Below are 15948 nucleotides of genomic sequence, written 5' to 3'. Positions count from 1 at the left end.
TTTACCAATAGTGTAGCAAATTTTAAATATTTTTGGAGTATTTGCTACTCTACTCCAACTACTTTCTTTTCCAACAAGCTGCACTCTGTCTCGAGTACGTTCTCGCATCAGTATTTAGCATCGTATTTTAAGTAAATAATTTTATAGCATCTGTAATGCCTGAGCAGTATACCGACCTATACACTGGTTCGAATACTGGCACACGGTGCGTAATTTGAATGTTACAGCATTATATTGGGCTATCCCCTGGGAAATTCCTGCAGTCTGCGTCAAAAACTCAGCTCGGACGATAGATGGCGCCACGAGAACCGTCGGCGACGTTTTGCTTCGTCGTGGCGATGGGGCTACCGACATGATGGCAATTGATGTCCCCAGGCTGGAACACATAGAAAGGACAAATACATACAAAGCATCAAGGGTTCGAGTCCTACAGCTGGCAAACCTTCTCAGTGACTTCCTTCTTTCATCATTAATTTCTTAGGCACTTGAGGCTTTGTATGTATTTGTCCTTTCTATGTGTTCGAGCCTCAGAACATCAATTGCCATCATGTTCAACAGAATCCGCTTGCGTCGATACCGTCGTATGAATGTGTGTATGAATGAGAAAACCTGTAAGAGTGAAAGGGGGATGAGTGAGAGAGTGGTTGGTTTGTCCCTTCAGATGACGCACCCTTGGAAGTGGCTGGAGAGGTGTGTTAGCTTAGCTCAATTGGTAGAGTCCTGGACCGGTTATCCAGAAGATGTGGGTTCGAGTCCTACAGCTGGCTAACCTTTTCAGTGACTTCCTTCTTTCATCATGAACATATCGTCGTTCTCGGACTTCCCATGTTGGGTGGCCGTTGTCTACACGTTGCAGTTAATCTATAGGCCTGTCTTCATCTCCACAGGTTTCATGTGAACGATTCAGATAGTTAAAATCAATGGCTCTCGAAATACTACATGAAAAAAAAAAGGAAAAAGAGTGTGATTTATGCATCGTTCACTCCAGATGCCTGCCACCGGCAACTGCGCGACAATGGACTGAGTTTTATTGTGAATTTGAGGTGCTCAAACATACCGCTTCTGTTTGCAAGAGGAATGTACACGATGATGTGCGCGGATTACATGTATATGACGTATTTCAGTACTAATAACACACACACGCACATAAATGGGATGATGATGTGGTGGGTCATTCTCCGCCGTAATGGCGGTACACTGCCCGTCACTAATAAGCCGTCACTACTCATATGCTAAACCCGTGTACACAATGAAGAAGAAACAAACAAATAAGCTATCGTCTAATTTGGGTCAGTAGATATTATTTCTTCACGCCAAATCCCACAGCGCGTTATCTTCTCTAGCATTACATCATAACAATTGCAGTTCTGCGCCTACATGTAGGAGCAGAACTGCAATGAGAGAAGAAGAAAGAAGAAAACGCGGGGGGATAATTTTTAAATTATAATATACATTTATAATTTTATAATTTAAAATTGTCCCCGCGTTTTCTTTTCAAGGATTAGTATCGCTTTATTCCTCGTTACATCAGAAGGGATACCGCTAATATTTTTCCCCGCGTTTTGCGTTTTTGAAGAAGCATACGTGTGTGAAGAAATTGTTTTAAGTCAGCATGTGTGTGTTGATCCGTTTTAACTAGTCATTGGTTACTGCACATTTGTTCTAACCTAGGAGTGTGATTGTTGACTACAGCAGGGAGGGGCATACCATAAGGAAACGTTACACAGCAAAATATACAGACACACAACCGCTTCTCCCCAATGTCACCACTCCTTCCTTTTGTTCTCTCTCCATCTATCAACACCTGTACTCATCGCTTCACGGCTCTAACACGGGATTAAAAGTGCACACTCAACAAGACAACAAAAGCTACTGCTGGGGATTTTGTTGACCCTCAAGTTTGCCACGAAGTTTAACCACACAGGAGCTAGTTCAGCCAGTTGGGCGAGATTAAAATTCAGAATTCAGCCAGATGCATGAAGGGATAGGCGAATACAATATTTTGTGCGCAGCCCACTGACAATTTGTGCGGGCTCTTCAAAAAGAACCTTTCACGAAAGCGTTTAATATCGGGAAGTTCAGATGCCTTGTGGCTGGCAATCCACAGGGAAGTTACTAGGACAACTGATGACGCCAATGCGTTCCTTGTTTATCTGGAAGCTGCGCTGCGCATGGCATCCGTCGTTGTGGCGCAAGGGGTTATACAAAATATGAATGCAACAGCCTCAGATGAACAACTGCCGTGCTTTGAAACAACAACAACAACTTTATTTTAAGATGATAAATGGGGGTTTCATCGCCAGAGGGAATACTCTACCCCATTGCTGGTGGTGATATGGGGAATGAAATAATGAGCTCCTTCACAATAAGGATCGAAGTCCGGTTGTGTCCAGAAAGGTCAAAAGAGCTTTGAGCGCAGAGCGTTGGTGGACTGGACTCGGCCAGGGACCAAGCAATTTTGATAGGGAGAAGGGGGAGAGTCCAGCTGACTAAGAGACCCGTGAGAGTGCGATTCGCGAAGGTTGGTACTGTGGGCAACGAAAAAGAGTGTGCCCCAGATCCTCTAGAAAACGCAGTGACAGCATCTGGGAGAGTCAACTTGTCTGAGAGACTTGTCCATTGGCGGGAAGCCAGGGATGTCACGAGGCGTCGCAGAATGGAACAACGGTCTGCTCTGAGCAGTCCAGTGCACAACTGGTCCGCTTCCGATACGAGAGAGCTGCTTCTGCTGCGCTGTCGGCCTGCTCGTTCCTCACGACACCACAATGGGCTGGAACCCACTGGAGAACCACACTGTGGCCTGCTTCGTACACAGGGTGGTAAGCAATTAACAGATCCGCGACTAGGGATGAGCCTCGTATGCCGTAAACCCAGTGGTGCTATTGGTGAGTATTGGTATTGGCTAGTGGTGACCCAGTAAAAGCTATGTGGTGCTATTCAGACATGCATGTTTGTTCACGGACCGTGTGCCCGTGCCGAGAAATTCTCGGCATGTCCATATTCTGTCCCGTGTTTCATGCATTCGGCTCGCCGTGTAGGTGCGCCCTTTCACACAACCCATTTGTCCGCCCTAGCAGCACAATGTACCGAAAGTCGAGTGCAATAGGGGTGGGCAGTATATGTCTTATCAATGTTCTTTAGTTTCATGAGTCTGTTCAAGGTCTTCCACCTACCCGTCTACCCCTATTGCACTCGACTTTCAGTACATTGTGCTGCTTGGGCGCGTGTGCATCTGATACTGATAAATATAGAAGAGAACTGAAGAAAGGGACGGAGAGTGTTCTTCGATGTAGACCAGCCTCAAGGACAGCCTTACAAGATAGGCGATGTACCAGTTTTGCTGTTTCTGGGAGGCTAAGTTCGTTTAGTGTAGAGAAAACTTGATGCGTCGAGGTACAGGTCCCGACAAAAGTTTACGGAACACTGAAGTGGTGTATATAGTCATCTGAGCGACACGGTTGTTGCAAACAGGAGCCGATAGACTTACAAACAGGTGACCGGGAACTCGACGCACCTCCCAGTAAGTGTGTCCACTCCCGTTCGCCGCTAGGGTGTCGCTGAGATCAAGAAATACGTCGCTCTGGTGTTCCGTAAACTTTTGTCGGGATCTGTACGTAATCGGAACGCGTCTATTGGACAGCGCTGCGCACGGTGCTTCCCGCTGTTCAGTAGACGCGTTCCGATTATATTTTTCGACCCATCAAGATATCTGTACACTGAACGAACTTAGCCTCACTGGTCCGTCTTTCTGGCCTGCAGTTTCGCCATTCCGTGAATTCAAGGTATGACTCTCAGACCTTCATACCGCTTCATTTTTGCCTGCCGTGGCTGTGACCAGGGATTTACGACAAGAAATGTTGACGAAAAAAGATGAAACACCGAACATCTTCGACAAGAAATGTTGCAAGCAGGGAATGTTTTTAATTGCAGTCTTTTGTTAACACTGAGGCAAACATATAACTTGCACATGTAAAAATCTGCCTTGGCGCATTATGGCCATAAAATGGCCTGCGCCATCATCACCAATCATCACCAACACCAATCATCATCATCAACATGTAAAAATATGTGTAAAAATATAGAAGCATCATTAGTGTCGTAATATCCATGATATGACCGGTAATGGAGCAACAGGAATATGTACTCGAAACAGAGAGGTAATAGAATTCCAACGTCCTGATATTGTTGAAGGGCGGGAGCGACAAAAGATGCATCCAAAGGGGGTGTGGTGCCCGAGAAACACGGGCAAGAAACGGACGTGCAGTAATTTTCACGAAGCGGGCACACTAGCTTGGACAGTGTGATAGTAGCCTTGAGGAATGCTAGTCCGTTTTTACCCTCTACAAATGTCGATATGACACGAAGGAGAAACTCTGTCTGAAAAGGCACGGAGTTAAAGGCGAGTTTGTTCCGTGAAAATCGCTCAGAATATGGGGCGACGGGGGAAATTTATCGTCGCTTATGCTCTACTCGCGAGGAAAATACGGTCGTGTGTATGGCCTACATGAATCCGAGTGGAACCTACGAAAAAACAGGCACACGTCTCGAACACGGTGAGCACACGGATGATCACCGAGAAAAAAAAAGGCCGTCCCAACAAGGACGCATTTCACGGACGCGAAAAACGTCGCGTGAGTGTTAAACTGGCCTAAGCGACAGAATAGGCGTGCCACAAAGTGATTCCCTATAGGATGCCGCAAGTGGACTAATTTTCCGTGACACCCCGTTCATCTTTCGTTGGTATTTCCTCTTGCGCGTCTGTTCGTGCACGTGCTTTTACAAGGGCGTACAAAGGAAGGGTCTGGTATCCCTGACTCTGGATCGCGCCCCTGCTCGCCCAGCCACCAACCCCGACAAGAGCCTTTTTCCTATTCCTTTTTCCTTCGTTTCCCCCCCCCCCCCCCCATCGAGCGCTCGTCGAAGCTAGGTCACGGAAACGTGAGATTGGTTAGAAATGATGAGGATAGTAGGAAATGCGAAATACGATTCCGACCCCATGTGCTTAGTTGAAGCGGCTTTATATGGAAGGATTCTTTTGGGCCGTCGGGGTTGACCTTTCGTTCACATTTAGAAGCTCTTTCACCGCAACGCAACGGCGAATATTTGTACTCCTCCACGTGTATTTAGGGAAATGCGTGCTGTTCTGCTTGTCTGATGGCAATAGGAGCCATAATCTCCCAAAATCCCGAAAAATGCGCTCCTCCTCCATTTCACTTGCTGGCCAGCACTGCAGTCATATCACGCACTTCACGGACATCGAATATAGCCCACGATGGGAAGTCGTTCATCACATCGATTCGCATATGAAATACGAACATGAATGATGGTATCATGAGCCTGAGGCGGTGGTAGGGACAGGAACACAAAACACAAGTAGGCAGGGGCACCTTGCTTGCCTTTTAATTAGGGATGTGTCAACCGAATCCACGAATCCTCGAGTCCTAGGCAGGGACTCGAGATTCGCGAATCCGAATCCCAGTGCCCAAAACGGCGAATCGAATCTTTCGAATCCACCAACCAGGTTTGTTTGTTTCTTTTTCAAATTGGCGCCTCCGGAGTCCGTCAAAAGCCTTATTGGCCGACAGGTGTTTTCTTGGTTGTTTGTTTACATTGCTCTGGACTGAAAGAGCTCATGCAGGAACTGTTACATTACAAGTTTAAAACTAACCTGGTTTTGGTTGTGATTGTTGCTTAGTTTTATAGAAATAATTCAGACTCAAGAATTGATGAATTTTTTTGCAGTCGATGAACAACATGTTAAATAAATTACGTTTAAGAAGAACTATATGGGTATATTTTCTCCTGAAATTGAAGCATTATTTAATTTGTTTTTCTTTAAACAAAGGTAACATATTCTGCTTCAAAACACTTTTCACTAGAAGTGTTTTTTCCTTGGCTTTTTAAACTGTTTTTAAAGAAAGGATTCGAAAGATTCGATATTCGTAAGATTCGTGGATTCGCAGAACCTTCCTTGGATTCGGATTCGAAATATTTTGGATTCGTCCCATCTCTAGTTTTAATACTTTGTTCAACGAACATGAAGTTCTCCGGCATCAAATAAAAACGCACCGCCTGTTGCGCCTTTCCCGCGCATTGCTGGATGCGATCACGTCTGCGCACGCGATTCAAAACTGGCGCCCTTTTCGCATTTCCCGTCGTTCTTTTCTTCTCGACCGGCGCAACAACGAGTGTGAGAAGCGGCGGCGAGCGCCAGTCGGTCTTGTGGCGTGGCACGGATCGGATACCTTAACCATGGAGTGTGTTCGTCGAAACCCACGGCAAATGTAAGTGAGGGAAAAAAAGGCGCTGGGCTTCACCAGTTTCTTCCTAGAGGCGCGCGGTCGCGTTGCGCTTTTGGGGGGTCATTTGGAATGGGATCAACGGGAAGCTACTGCAGAAGGTGTTCCGGGGCCTCCTGAACGTTGGGGAAAGTGTGTGACAGTGGAGGGACGGCAGAGATTTATGTTGTTTGGAGTTTCCTTCGACAAGTTTCCGACTCTCTTCTGGTTGTTATCGATGTCTTGTTTTATATAGTTGTCATTGGCGTAGGAGATGATTGTGTTTGACGTAATTTTGACCGCATGTAGCGGCACCGCCATTTCAGATTAGCGTCGGGAGCATTACTATGCAGAGGATGGATATAACTATATCTTTTACGAAAGTAGTTGCAGCCAGTCGGTGTGGAGTACACATAGTGACGCTTCGGGTGTTGCTTGTGTGGATTAGGTTTTTAGGTTTGCCCGTGTCACTGCTATTTTATTCTCGTAGCGACCTTGGGGGGGGGGGATATGTTTACCGTGAGGGATAACGAAGGGAAACCATTGTCATGAGTAAGATTGCTATTCCTCTAACACGAATGAAAACAGCCTGATGCGTAACTGAATTGTCCTGTCGGTGACCTAATGCGCACCGTACCCGTACTTTCCCCCAACAACGCCTATGATTCGTTAGAATTCCGCTCTGAGGGGTGCCCCCAGGATTTTCATTTCGGGGGCGGGAGGGGGGGGGATGGGTATCCCACAGAGGGGTGGCAAGCATATTTGTTTGGACACTTTTTCCCGTTCTGGTAGGCGTTCCGATTCTTTTATTTATTTATTTATTATTATTATTATTATTTTTTTTACGATGATGGTGGTTGCAGGATATTTGGCTCGTACTAGGGGGTGTCGGGGGGGGGGGGGGGCGTGGAGAATCCTTGCTTCACTCGAAGACCCGATTGCGCGTTACGTGCACCGAGAGGCTCTTTTCAGCAGCGAGAGGCTCTTTTCTATATGGGCTTTCGGCAGTTTTCTCAGAACAGATCTGCCTCTCCGGGCGGCCTAACTTTCTGTGCGCACCGCAACTGAGCTACTGCTTCCTCTGCTGTGCTCGCTCGACGGAAAAACTCGAACGCCCTTTTGATGGTCTTACTGAAAGGGTTCCTAGCTTTCCCTTCATGGAAAAACACAGGCAATAGGTTGGTCGTTAGTTTATACTCTGATGATTACAATTGAATCTAAAGGACTTGTGCAGTTCTACGCGTAAGAATGAATACGCATTGAGTGGTAACCTGACTTCTCGTTACTCTATACTCAACGGGGGTGGACGGTATGTGTCTTATCGATGTTCTTTAGTTTCACCAGTTCATTCAAGGTCTTCCACCTACCCGTCCACCCCTATTGCACTCGACTTTCAGTACATTGTGCTGCTTGGGATACTCCATGGATCGTATGACTAAAGAGCAAATCAAGCGAGACTAAGCTATCTCTGCGCATTCACAATTTATCGCGCCATTTATCGTCAGATATTTATCGTATCAACTGTGGATGATTCGTGTGAAAAACCAATAAGTGAGATAAATATTGTCTGGCTTCTAACATCTGGTACATTATTGCACAATCCCATCCATGCAGCACTGCGGCGAAAAACATCGATTTATAAATCGCTCATGGAATAGCAACTTGCGCAAGAACTGTGCGGACAGGTGTACGTAAACTCAAATCTTCGCACGCTTAAACAATTAATTTAGCGTGTTCGCTTTTTGTGTGTCAATTTTGAACCATTCTGCAGTGACATAACGGGAGCAACGCAAAATACACACACACACACGCGCGCAGTTCAGAAGTAAATCTTAAAAGCTAGCATTTTTATTTGCGTATTTGTCAGTATAAGTGTATGCAAATGAACAACTCACTGGTCAGCTCTGCCGATGTTTCAAGGATGTTTATCAAAGAAGTTTTTACATCGCGTGAACCGTTTCCTAATTATTCAGCTGTAGCATTTTCATGACGCACCATATCAACGTAGATTGGAGAGGCTGAGTGATCCATTAAGACAAATAAAACATTTAAGCATCCCCAACGTCCAATTTTGGTCGTTCGTGAGGCTTAAATGTTGTGTCTGTGTTAATTGATAATTCATCCGAACTTCGGAATCTACGTTACTCTCAATCAAGAATGCCGCCTGCCTCGATTTGTTAATAGATGGGCAGGTCGATCCTTCACTTGCAGTAAACACAACGGACAAAGACGAACACGAGAGACACGCCTCCGATTTGTCCGTCCATGTGTGAATGTGAGAGCGCATGGAAGAAAATGTACGTAAGAGGGGATGACCAGAGAGAATGTGTGCCTGTGTCTTCCAGAATGAGGTCTTTGCGTGTTGGCGAGTGTGTGATGTCGGCGCAGTATAATGGTATAGCGCACCTGACCACTAATCAGTGAGGTGTGGGTTCGATTCCCGCCACCGGCACTTTGCTGACACCGCGTCGACTGCCGTCGTTCAGATGATTGCTATATCAGTTTGCCGTCACATCAGGATGGCAACAGCTTGAATGAAGGCAAAGGGCTAATAGCGACACTGCCACCACCGCCAAAGCAATCTTTGTTGCCACGCATGGCTTCATGAATTGAGTGCATAACATGCTACCGTGTCTTTGATGGGAGCGTAGGATCAATTTTTGATGGTAGATATTTAACTAATTGGGTGAAAATTTCTGATCCGTCTGTGTGCTTTCTTCAGGCCCGAGAATGTAACAAAATAATCCTGATAACTTGTCTTTCCTTGCCCCGTGGAAGCGTTATCAGTTATCACAATAGGGCGTGGCGGGTAAACACCAATTCTTCGTGCAATGTTGCCTAGCTGCTTATTGACAGCGACATAACTGACAGAAACAACACCTATCGCTTTTCTTGGTCGCGCGCGTTCCCACGCAGAAGAGCTACTTCACTGCTGCCACGGTCCGTTGTCAATAACGTCTGCTGGCCCACTTTGCCGCAAATGCTGTCTCCACGTGCAAAAAAGGAACTACGCAGATGGAGTGCAAGTTCCAGTGCAATTTCGCATCGCGGCCGAGTATTGGACTATATCCTTTCGACATTCTTGGCTCTCCCTTATCATGCGTGTCTATAAAAATGACGCAACACGCAATTACGTATCTGTTCCTTTCAAGTGTCGTTCAGTTCGAAGTGGATAGGGCGCTAGTGGCACTGCCATAAGGGTTGTTTGCAGTACACTTGCAGAGGCTTTATGGATGAGATAACGGCAAAACATGTTGAATGATCGACCGGTCAGTGACCCACCTTGACCGTTCGGTTGTATAAAAGGAAAAAAAAGTGACTTATTATTCCTGTGTTGTGGAGAATATAGGACGAGAGCGTCCGATATTTTGAACAAAGAGGCACCGTCCTCATCACTGACATGGTAAGGTGTAACAAGCTTATTCCAAATATAAATAAGTCATCTTATATTGTGTTTCACTCTGCACAACGAAGATGTGTCATCCCAAACGAGGAATTGGTATTCTGTGGTGTAACTTTACGTGAGGTAAATTCTACCAAGTTCCTTGGTCTAGTATTTGACAAGCACTTGAAGTGGGATGTACATGTGCTTGCTGTAAGGAAAAAGATGTCACTGGGAATTTTTACGCTCGCTAAAATTAGGAACTTATTGCCACTAAACACATTACTGCCCATTTATTATGCGCTTGTTCATTCCCACCTCACGTATACTGTCGAGATGTATGGATTAGCTTATGGTACAACCCTGACCCCTGTCTACTTGTTGCAAAAAAAAGGGACCTCAGGATTATATTGCATCTGCCTCAGACAGAATCTGTCACATTTGCATTTACGCACCTACGTGTACAGCCAATTTTTTCAATTAATCAAATATCGAACTGTATTACTTCTTCATAAAGTGGTCCACTGGTATGTACACATTGATTCTATTAATATAACGAGATTGGTGACACCGCATTTTACCAGGTCTGATTCGTTGCAGTCACGGTTGCCCAGGGTTAGAACCAACTATGGATTGAATAGCATAAGCTACTTTGGTGCAAAGGTTTGAAATAGCTTGCCGCACGAAATTAGGGATGTATCTGCAGTACATGTATTTAGAAAATTACGTAAAAAGTTTATGTTCAGAAGTTGAGCCACTTCTGTGATAGTTCGTTCGTGTGGTGCCTTACAATACACAATGTTGCGATGTATTAGAGACCGCCTCACGGGTTTATCCCAGCGGTCTAGCACTTTTTCTTTTGTTTGTATAATGGTTGTATGGATAAATAAAATATGAAATATGATATTTAAGGGGCTCTTCCCTTCGCATCTTCTTCTGGATTTTGTACATTTCTTCTTTCAGGAAGGTCTTCATCAGCTAGAAAGCCCTCGCAAACACTGGAGGGCATGAGTTTGCAGGAAGTGCGCAAAACGTACTGAGGATACAGCGGCTACACATGGGAACACGTCCAATCTGTTACCACTTTCACTATTTCTGGATGATGCACGCAGTGACTGCATCACGGACCTTAAATATCGGTGCATTTCACGCGTATCGGAGATACAAGAAAATCCATTTAGAGCCTGCATCATCGAATGCATCATCGAACCTGCTAACATTTGCAATGGCCTGCTTTCATTGCTGCTGCTGTGACGACAGGGCTGCAGGGTTTTTCAAGAACACTGAATACTGTCAAGACGTTGATGAGCAGCGTCCACACGCCGACGAACGTGACAGTTCCAAAGGGGTATGTGGACTTCCAACACAGAACATTGGGTGTAAGATATAGAGCCGGTGACATTATGGGCGGCCATACCCAGCAGCAATTTCATTTCTTGCGCAACCGAGAGCACACTTACAACGTGTTATCAACCACGTATACTTTCGTGTCGGTACCTTGCTGGATGCACTGTGCGCACTCCTTTCGTGAGCTTGGCAAGCTTCAAGTGTTTTGAGTGATGTCAGTTGAAGTGTCTTGTTTGTCCCACAGATGGAGGATAGCGCCGTATTTGCCTTGTTCCATTAGGTTAGTTTCTTGTCCTCATAGGATGCCATCTGTATCAATCAGCCATGTATGTGTGTGCGAGCCAGATAATATGGCGAAGATAATACGAGGTGGACATGTGTGTGCCGCCTTGTCCTATAGTGAGATTAAAGTAAAAGCCTAAAGTCGTGAGTCACCGACATTTCGAACAGACAGAAACAGTTCTTACTAGTGCGATTGATGTTTCGTATAATGATTGCCTGATGCCGTTGGTATCGACTGGTAACCAGACCCGCGTCGATCTGATCGCAACCGCTGACATTATAGGTGGTTACTGTTGTTTTCTTTAAATCATTGTTAGTTTTTGTTACTCGCCTTCCGTTCACTTCTGTTCACGCGCTGGAGGCTTCAAGAGCTGTGTTCTCCTACGGCTGTCACGTATGTTCCGTCTGGTCTGTCTCTTTGTGAATTAATTGAAGAGAGAAAGCGAGAGAGAAAAAAGAACACGTACGCCATGGGGGTAAGCTAAATAACACAACAAAATCAACTACGTCACACTACGTCACACACTGGAGGCAAGGTGCTTTTCACGCATCTTCGATTTCGAGCTCACGCTATTGAATTCCACGTGGATTTATCAGGGTATTCGCGCCAGGGAATGCGAGTGAAAGTGGAAGTTATTCTTCAAAGCGTTCTATGTGTAACACGCGGAAGCTTGCGATTAACATGGGTGTTTCGCTCGTAAATAGAACGCCGAGGGCCCAAAGAAAAAAAGGAGTCCTCACTACGCATTGCGCAAAACGCGGTTTAGGTTCTAGACATGCGCAGGGACCACCTCCTATTTCGTTGGGGCCTGGTTAGCCTATTCTAAAACCTTTATTACTATCGCACGGAACGTTCTCACTCGTACCGAACTTTGCTGTACACGCCGTTTAAGATTTCTTTTAGCAATCTTTCTCCCACGAAACGTTTGTGTGTGCACAATGTCCGTTGTCGTGCAACGACCAACAGCTCTTCAAAATGGGGATCTGGCTCGTGACTGGTTGAAAAAAAAAGGGACAAAACGGGCCGCACCGAAAATATGAGGCTGATGACCCGCGCTTTACTAAACGGAAATTCCTTGAAAATGGAACGCAAATATGCCCACACGCTCGCATCGTAAAGTGTACCCGTGTCTTGGTAACCTGCCAATGTTGTGTGCCTCTTTATAATGTACAGAGACATGTCTTTGAGCCATGCAGTGGTCAACTTCCGCCTGGAGCGGGATGATTGAGAAGCTCCCCCCTCTCTCTCTCACGCACACGCGCACGCACACGCACGCACACACGCACGCACACACACACGCACGCACGCACACAGACACGCACACACAGACACACACACACAAGCATTGTGTTCAACTTAAGAACAAAGAAAGAAATCTTCGCTCTTGTGCCATAAAGCACCAAAACACCAAAGAAAGAAATCTAGTCCGTTAGCTCTCAAAATATTCCTGCGCCGCAGATACGATGGCTTCCATGGTTCGACAAGAGTGAGGTGACGCATCCTTCTGCGCCAGATAATGTAGTCCATCATACCCACTGTGCTTTCGTATTGGCTATTAAAACTGGCCGCATGACACTATGCTGCGGCGGAAAGTGTGCTCCCCTACTGATGGCGCATGGTGGCGCTGCAGTTTTTCTCCTGGCGCGCTATTTCGTCTCCTTGTATCTCCAGCTGCGTATGTGGTTGACAGAGTAGATTTCTTTCCCTTCTTAAGTCGAACACGAATATAGAAGCACTCTAAAGGTCGTACAATAACACGACAATATTGTGTTGCAATTTCCTTGCACATCAAAACGACGCAGAAAACTAGAAGACTTGTATTATGTATTCTACAGTACAAATTATCTCGGCTTTCGGTGTAGTGCCCAAACTTATCAATGTATGGCTTCGTTGCCATACGGCACCCCTCTATGATTGGCTCTGCCTTACATGTTCAGTAACTTTCACGTAAGCAGGAATAAACTAGTGCAAATAAAACGTAACATTGAACAGAAACATGGAATAGCACTCGCAAACACGACCACGTTCAATTTTTGCACCGGTCTCGCGTACTGGTGCTCCAACTCGACGCCCGAAAATGCGGACAATCTACGGCACAGCGAAAGTGGAATAATTTTCGTGGGTGTGTCATTCATAACGGAAACGATGTTTAGGGTGCACGCTTCTCGTAAATTGACGTTTTGCGTAGGCATGAAATTTTTTCAACGAGGTACCACTCTTAGTAATGCTTATAACCTGGGCTTCGTTTACTGTCCTCATGGTAGCGGGTTCAAACCCGGCCGAGGACGCCGACAACTTTGTGGCAGGGTTCAAGTTGCTTCGACGTTAAATACGTGTGAATGCAATGTGCCGTTTGTTGAAATTCCGGAGTACGTTAAAGAACCCACGGGTGGGCAAAATCAATGCGCAGACCGGCCACTGTGACATCACTCATGATTATAGTCGCCTCGCGATGTTAAGCTACGACATATCAGTTATCAACTTGGTCGTGATATCATCGCTGCCTGTGTGAATATGTACACTTTGTTTTATTTTTGTACTTTTGTATCCCATCCTTCTTACCCTTCTTTTATTCACACGCCCCTTCGAAATTAGTTATTACTTGCATTAGAGAGAATTTCGGTGCATAGGAAGCTCTCTACGAAACCGATTTGATGAAGGAAAGTGTCAAGTCGAAGGTCAGGATCCTGATGTCCGCCACCTCAAGAGAATAAGGCTTCGGAACAGGTATCGTGAACCCGTTCCGATGTACTTGAATGTTCTATTAACTGGCTCTCGGGGGAACCTACTGTCTCAGCTAGACAGCGTAAACCTCGCTGTAGAAGTTTTGGACGGCTCCCTCCTTTATACCACGACTCACTTTCTTTTCATAGTAATATCCCAAAGTGTTTTTGGAAAACGAACGAAATGTATGCTCTGGGACGAAAAAACAGGTGTGGAATCCCACAGTAGCTGCAGACATTGTTGTTTTTACGGAGGTTACACTTCGGATTCTGGCCCCCACGAGAGCAACGTATAAGTGCAGTGCACGTGCCGACGTACAAAGAGCAGAGCATCGTTTTACATGATGCATAGAAACAACTGGTTTCAACCGTTAAATGAATGTTTCGTTGAAGTTTAGTTTATCTTAATTAACAACAGTCCAGTTAACCCGGGAAAAGAAGACTTTGAGAGCAGCTTGACAAATAATTCATGAAACGGGTCCTGTAGCATTTCTGTAGAAAGATGGCGCAGCACTTGAGCAGGTCGCAATGTGAACAGTAGGCGGAAATGAAATTGGGTACCGAATAATGACACCGAAATTTCTCGTCCTTCTTGCAAGTCGGAACTTAGAGCCGTTGCTCTTCTTTTCTCGGCGCAAAATACGTAATTCAAGGAATTCACGAAAGAGTCAATGAGCTACTTGAATTTCAGCGTTCGTTAGGCGTGTAGAGGTTCTGTTTAAAGGAGTACAGAGGGCCATCAAAAAAATTTGAGATTAAGACGTATGATGGAACTGTGTGCGTCAATTTAACCGAACAGCGCGAAACGTTTTGATGTGTGGGATTTTCTTCCCAGAAAAAAAAAAATAATAAAATGAAAAAAAAAAAAAAACTCCTATAATCGTAGCTCAGCGCGTTCACCCTTAACTAGCCACTGGGGGTATAACGAGGAGGAGAAGCGTGATGCCACGTCACCGATGACGTTACAGGGTCCACTCGTTCCGGTTCGCTTGTCAGTGGGGGTCAGCGCCCCGTTGCCGCCGTAAACCAGTTTTGCGAGTTTCCTGTGGAATTGGGGATAGAAGGAGCGGCCGAAGCATGACCGAGCCATGAACAATGCTTTATTTTCAGAGCCCCGAACAGCTGAGTAGCAGACGACAGCTAATTAGCAGACATTTCTCTGAACCAGTCAGCGAGCGCGGATTGTGTAGCGTCAGCGTGAGGTCGCAGGTGGATGACAGACTGGTACTGCTCTCCACTGTTGCGCACAGTCGCTTTTTGCGGCGTACTTTAAATTCAATTTCTGCGATAATTATGACCCTGTGGTGTGAATTCTCACGGTGCATCTTACTGGCCCACGTAACAGTTTTATAGGAAGAAAACAGGGTGTTAAAAATGACTTCTGTGGCTACTTTAAATGTCGTTCGTATATGGAGCTTGCTTCGGCTCTGTGTCTTTCAGTAAACTCTGTACCAGCTCCCGATGGCATGGTGGTTAGGATGATCGCCTTCCACGCCGAGACTCGGTGGTGGCGCGGGTTCGAATCACCACACCGGCTGTGCTGTCTGGGGTTTTCCCTGGGTTTTCGAGCAGACTTTCCAGACTAATGTCGGCACTGTTACCCCTGAAGTCGGCCCAGGACGCCCCCAACCCCCCTGTCCCCTACTCCTTCCTTATGTCCTCTCTTTATCTGTCCACTTCTGTGCGCGGCTCATAGCCACAGTTGCTTCGCGGCGCTAACGCGGAGTAAAAAAGAAGTAAACTCTGTTCTGTGTCTTTCCTTGTGCGGATATGTGGTCGCAGGATGTGTTAGCAATTCGGCTCAGCTCTCTACTGGTGGGAAGTTAATTGCTTCTAGAAGCGTCTGTCGCTCTGTGACACGCCACAGGTTTGTGCAGCGCCAAAATATTAACGTTCATAGAAAGACATGGTGGCCCTCAAACGAACTCATTGGAC

The 15948-nt window shown here is 45.9% G+C and overlaps 1 protein-coding gene across 1 annotated transcript in view; it reads left to right on the top strand.

The window, feature by feature from the left end:
• Positions 1–6178: 6178 nt before the first annotated feature.
• LOC135385586 (connectin-like) overlaps positions 6179–15948 on the top strand; it is a 135968-nt gene continuing 126198 nt past the window's right edge. The window contains exon 1 of the mRNA XM_064614992.1: positions 6179–6284. Coding sequence (XP_064471062.1) covers positions 6253–6284 — 32 coding nt within the window. The 5' untranslated portion in view covers positions 6179–6252. The remainder of the gene's footprint in view (positions 6285–15948) is intronic.

Source organism: Ornithodoros turicata, chromosome 2 (assembly GCF_037126465.1).
Source record: "Ornithodoros turicata isolate Travis chromosome 2, ASM3712646v1, whole genome shotgun sequence".
NCBI classification, from domain to species: Eukaryota; Metazoa; Arthropoda; class Arachnida; order Ixodida; family Argasidae; genus Ornithodoros; species Ornithodoros turicata.
The sequence above is the reverse complement of the archived record's forward strand: the minus strand, read 5'-3'. Positions and strand labels throughout refer to the sequence as shown.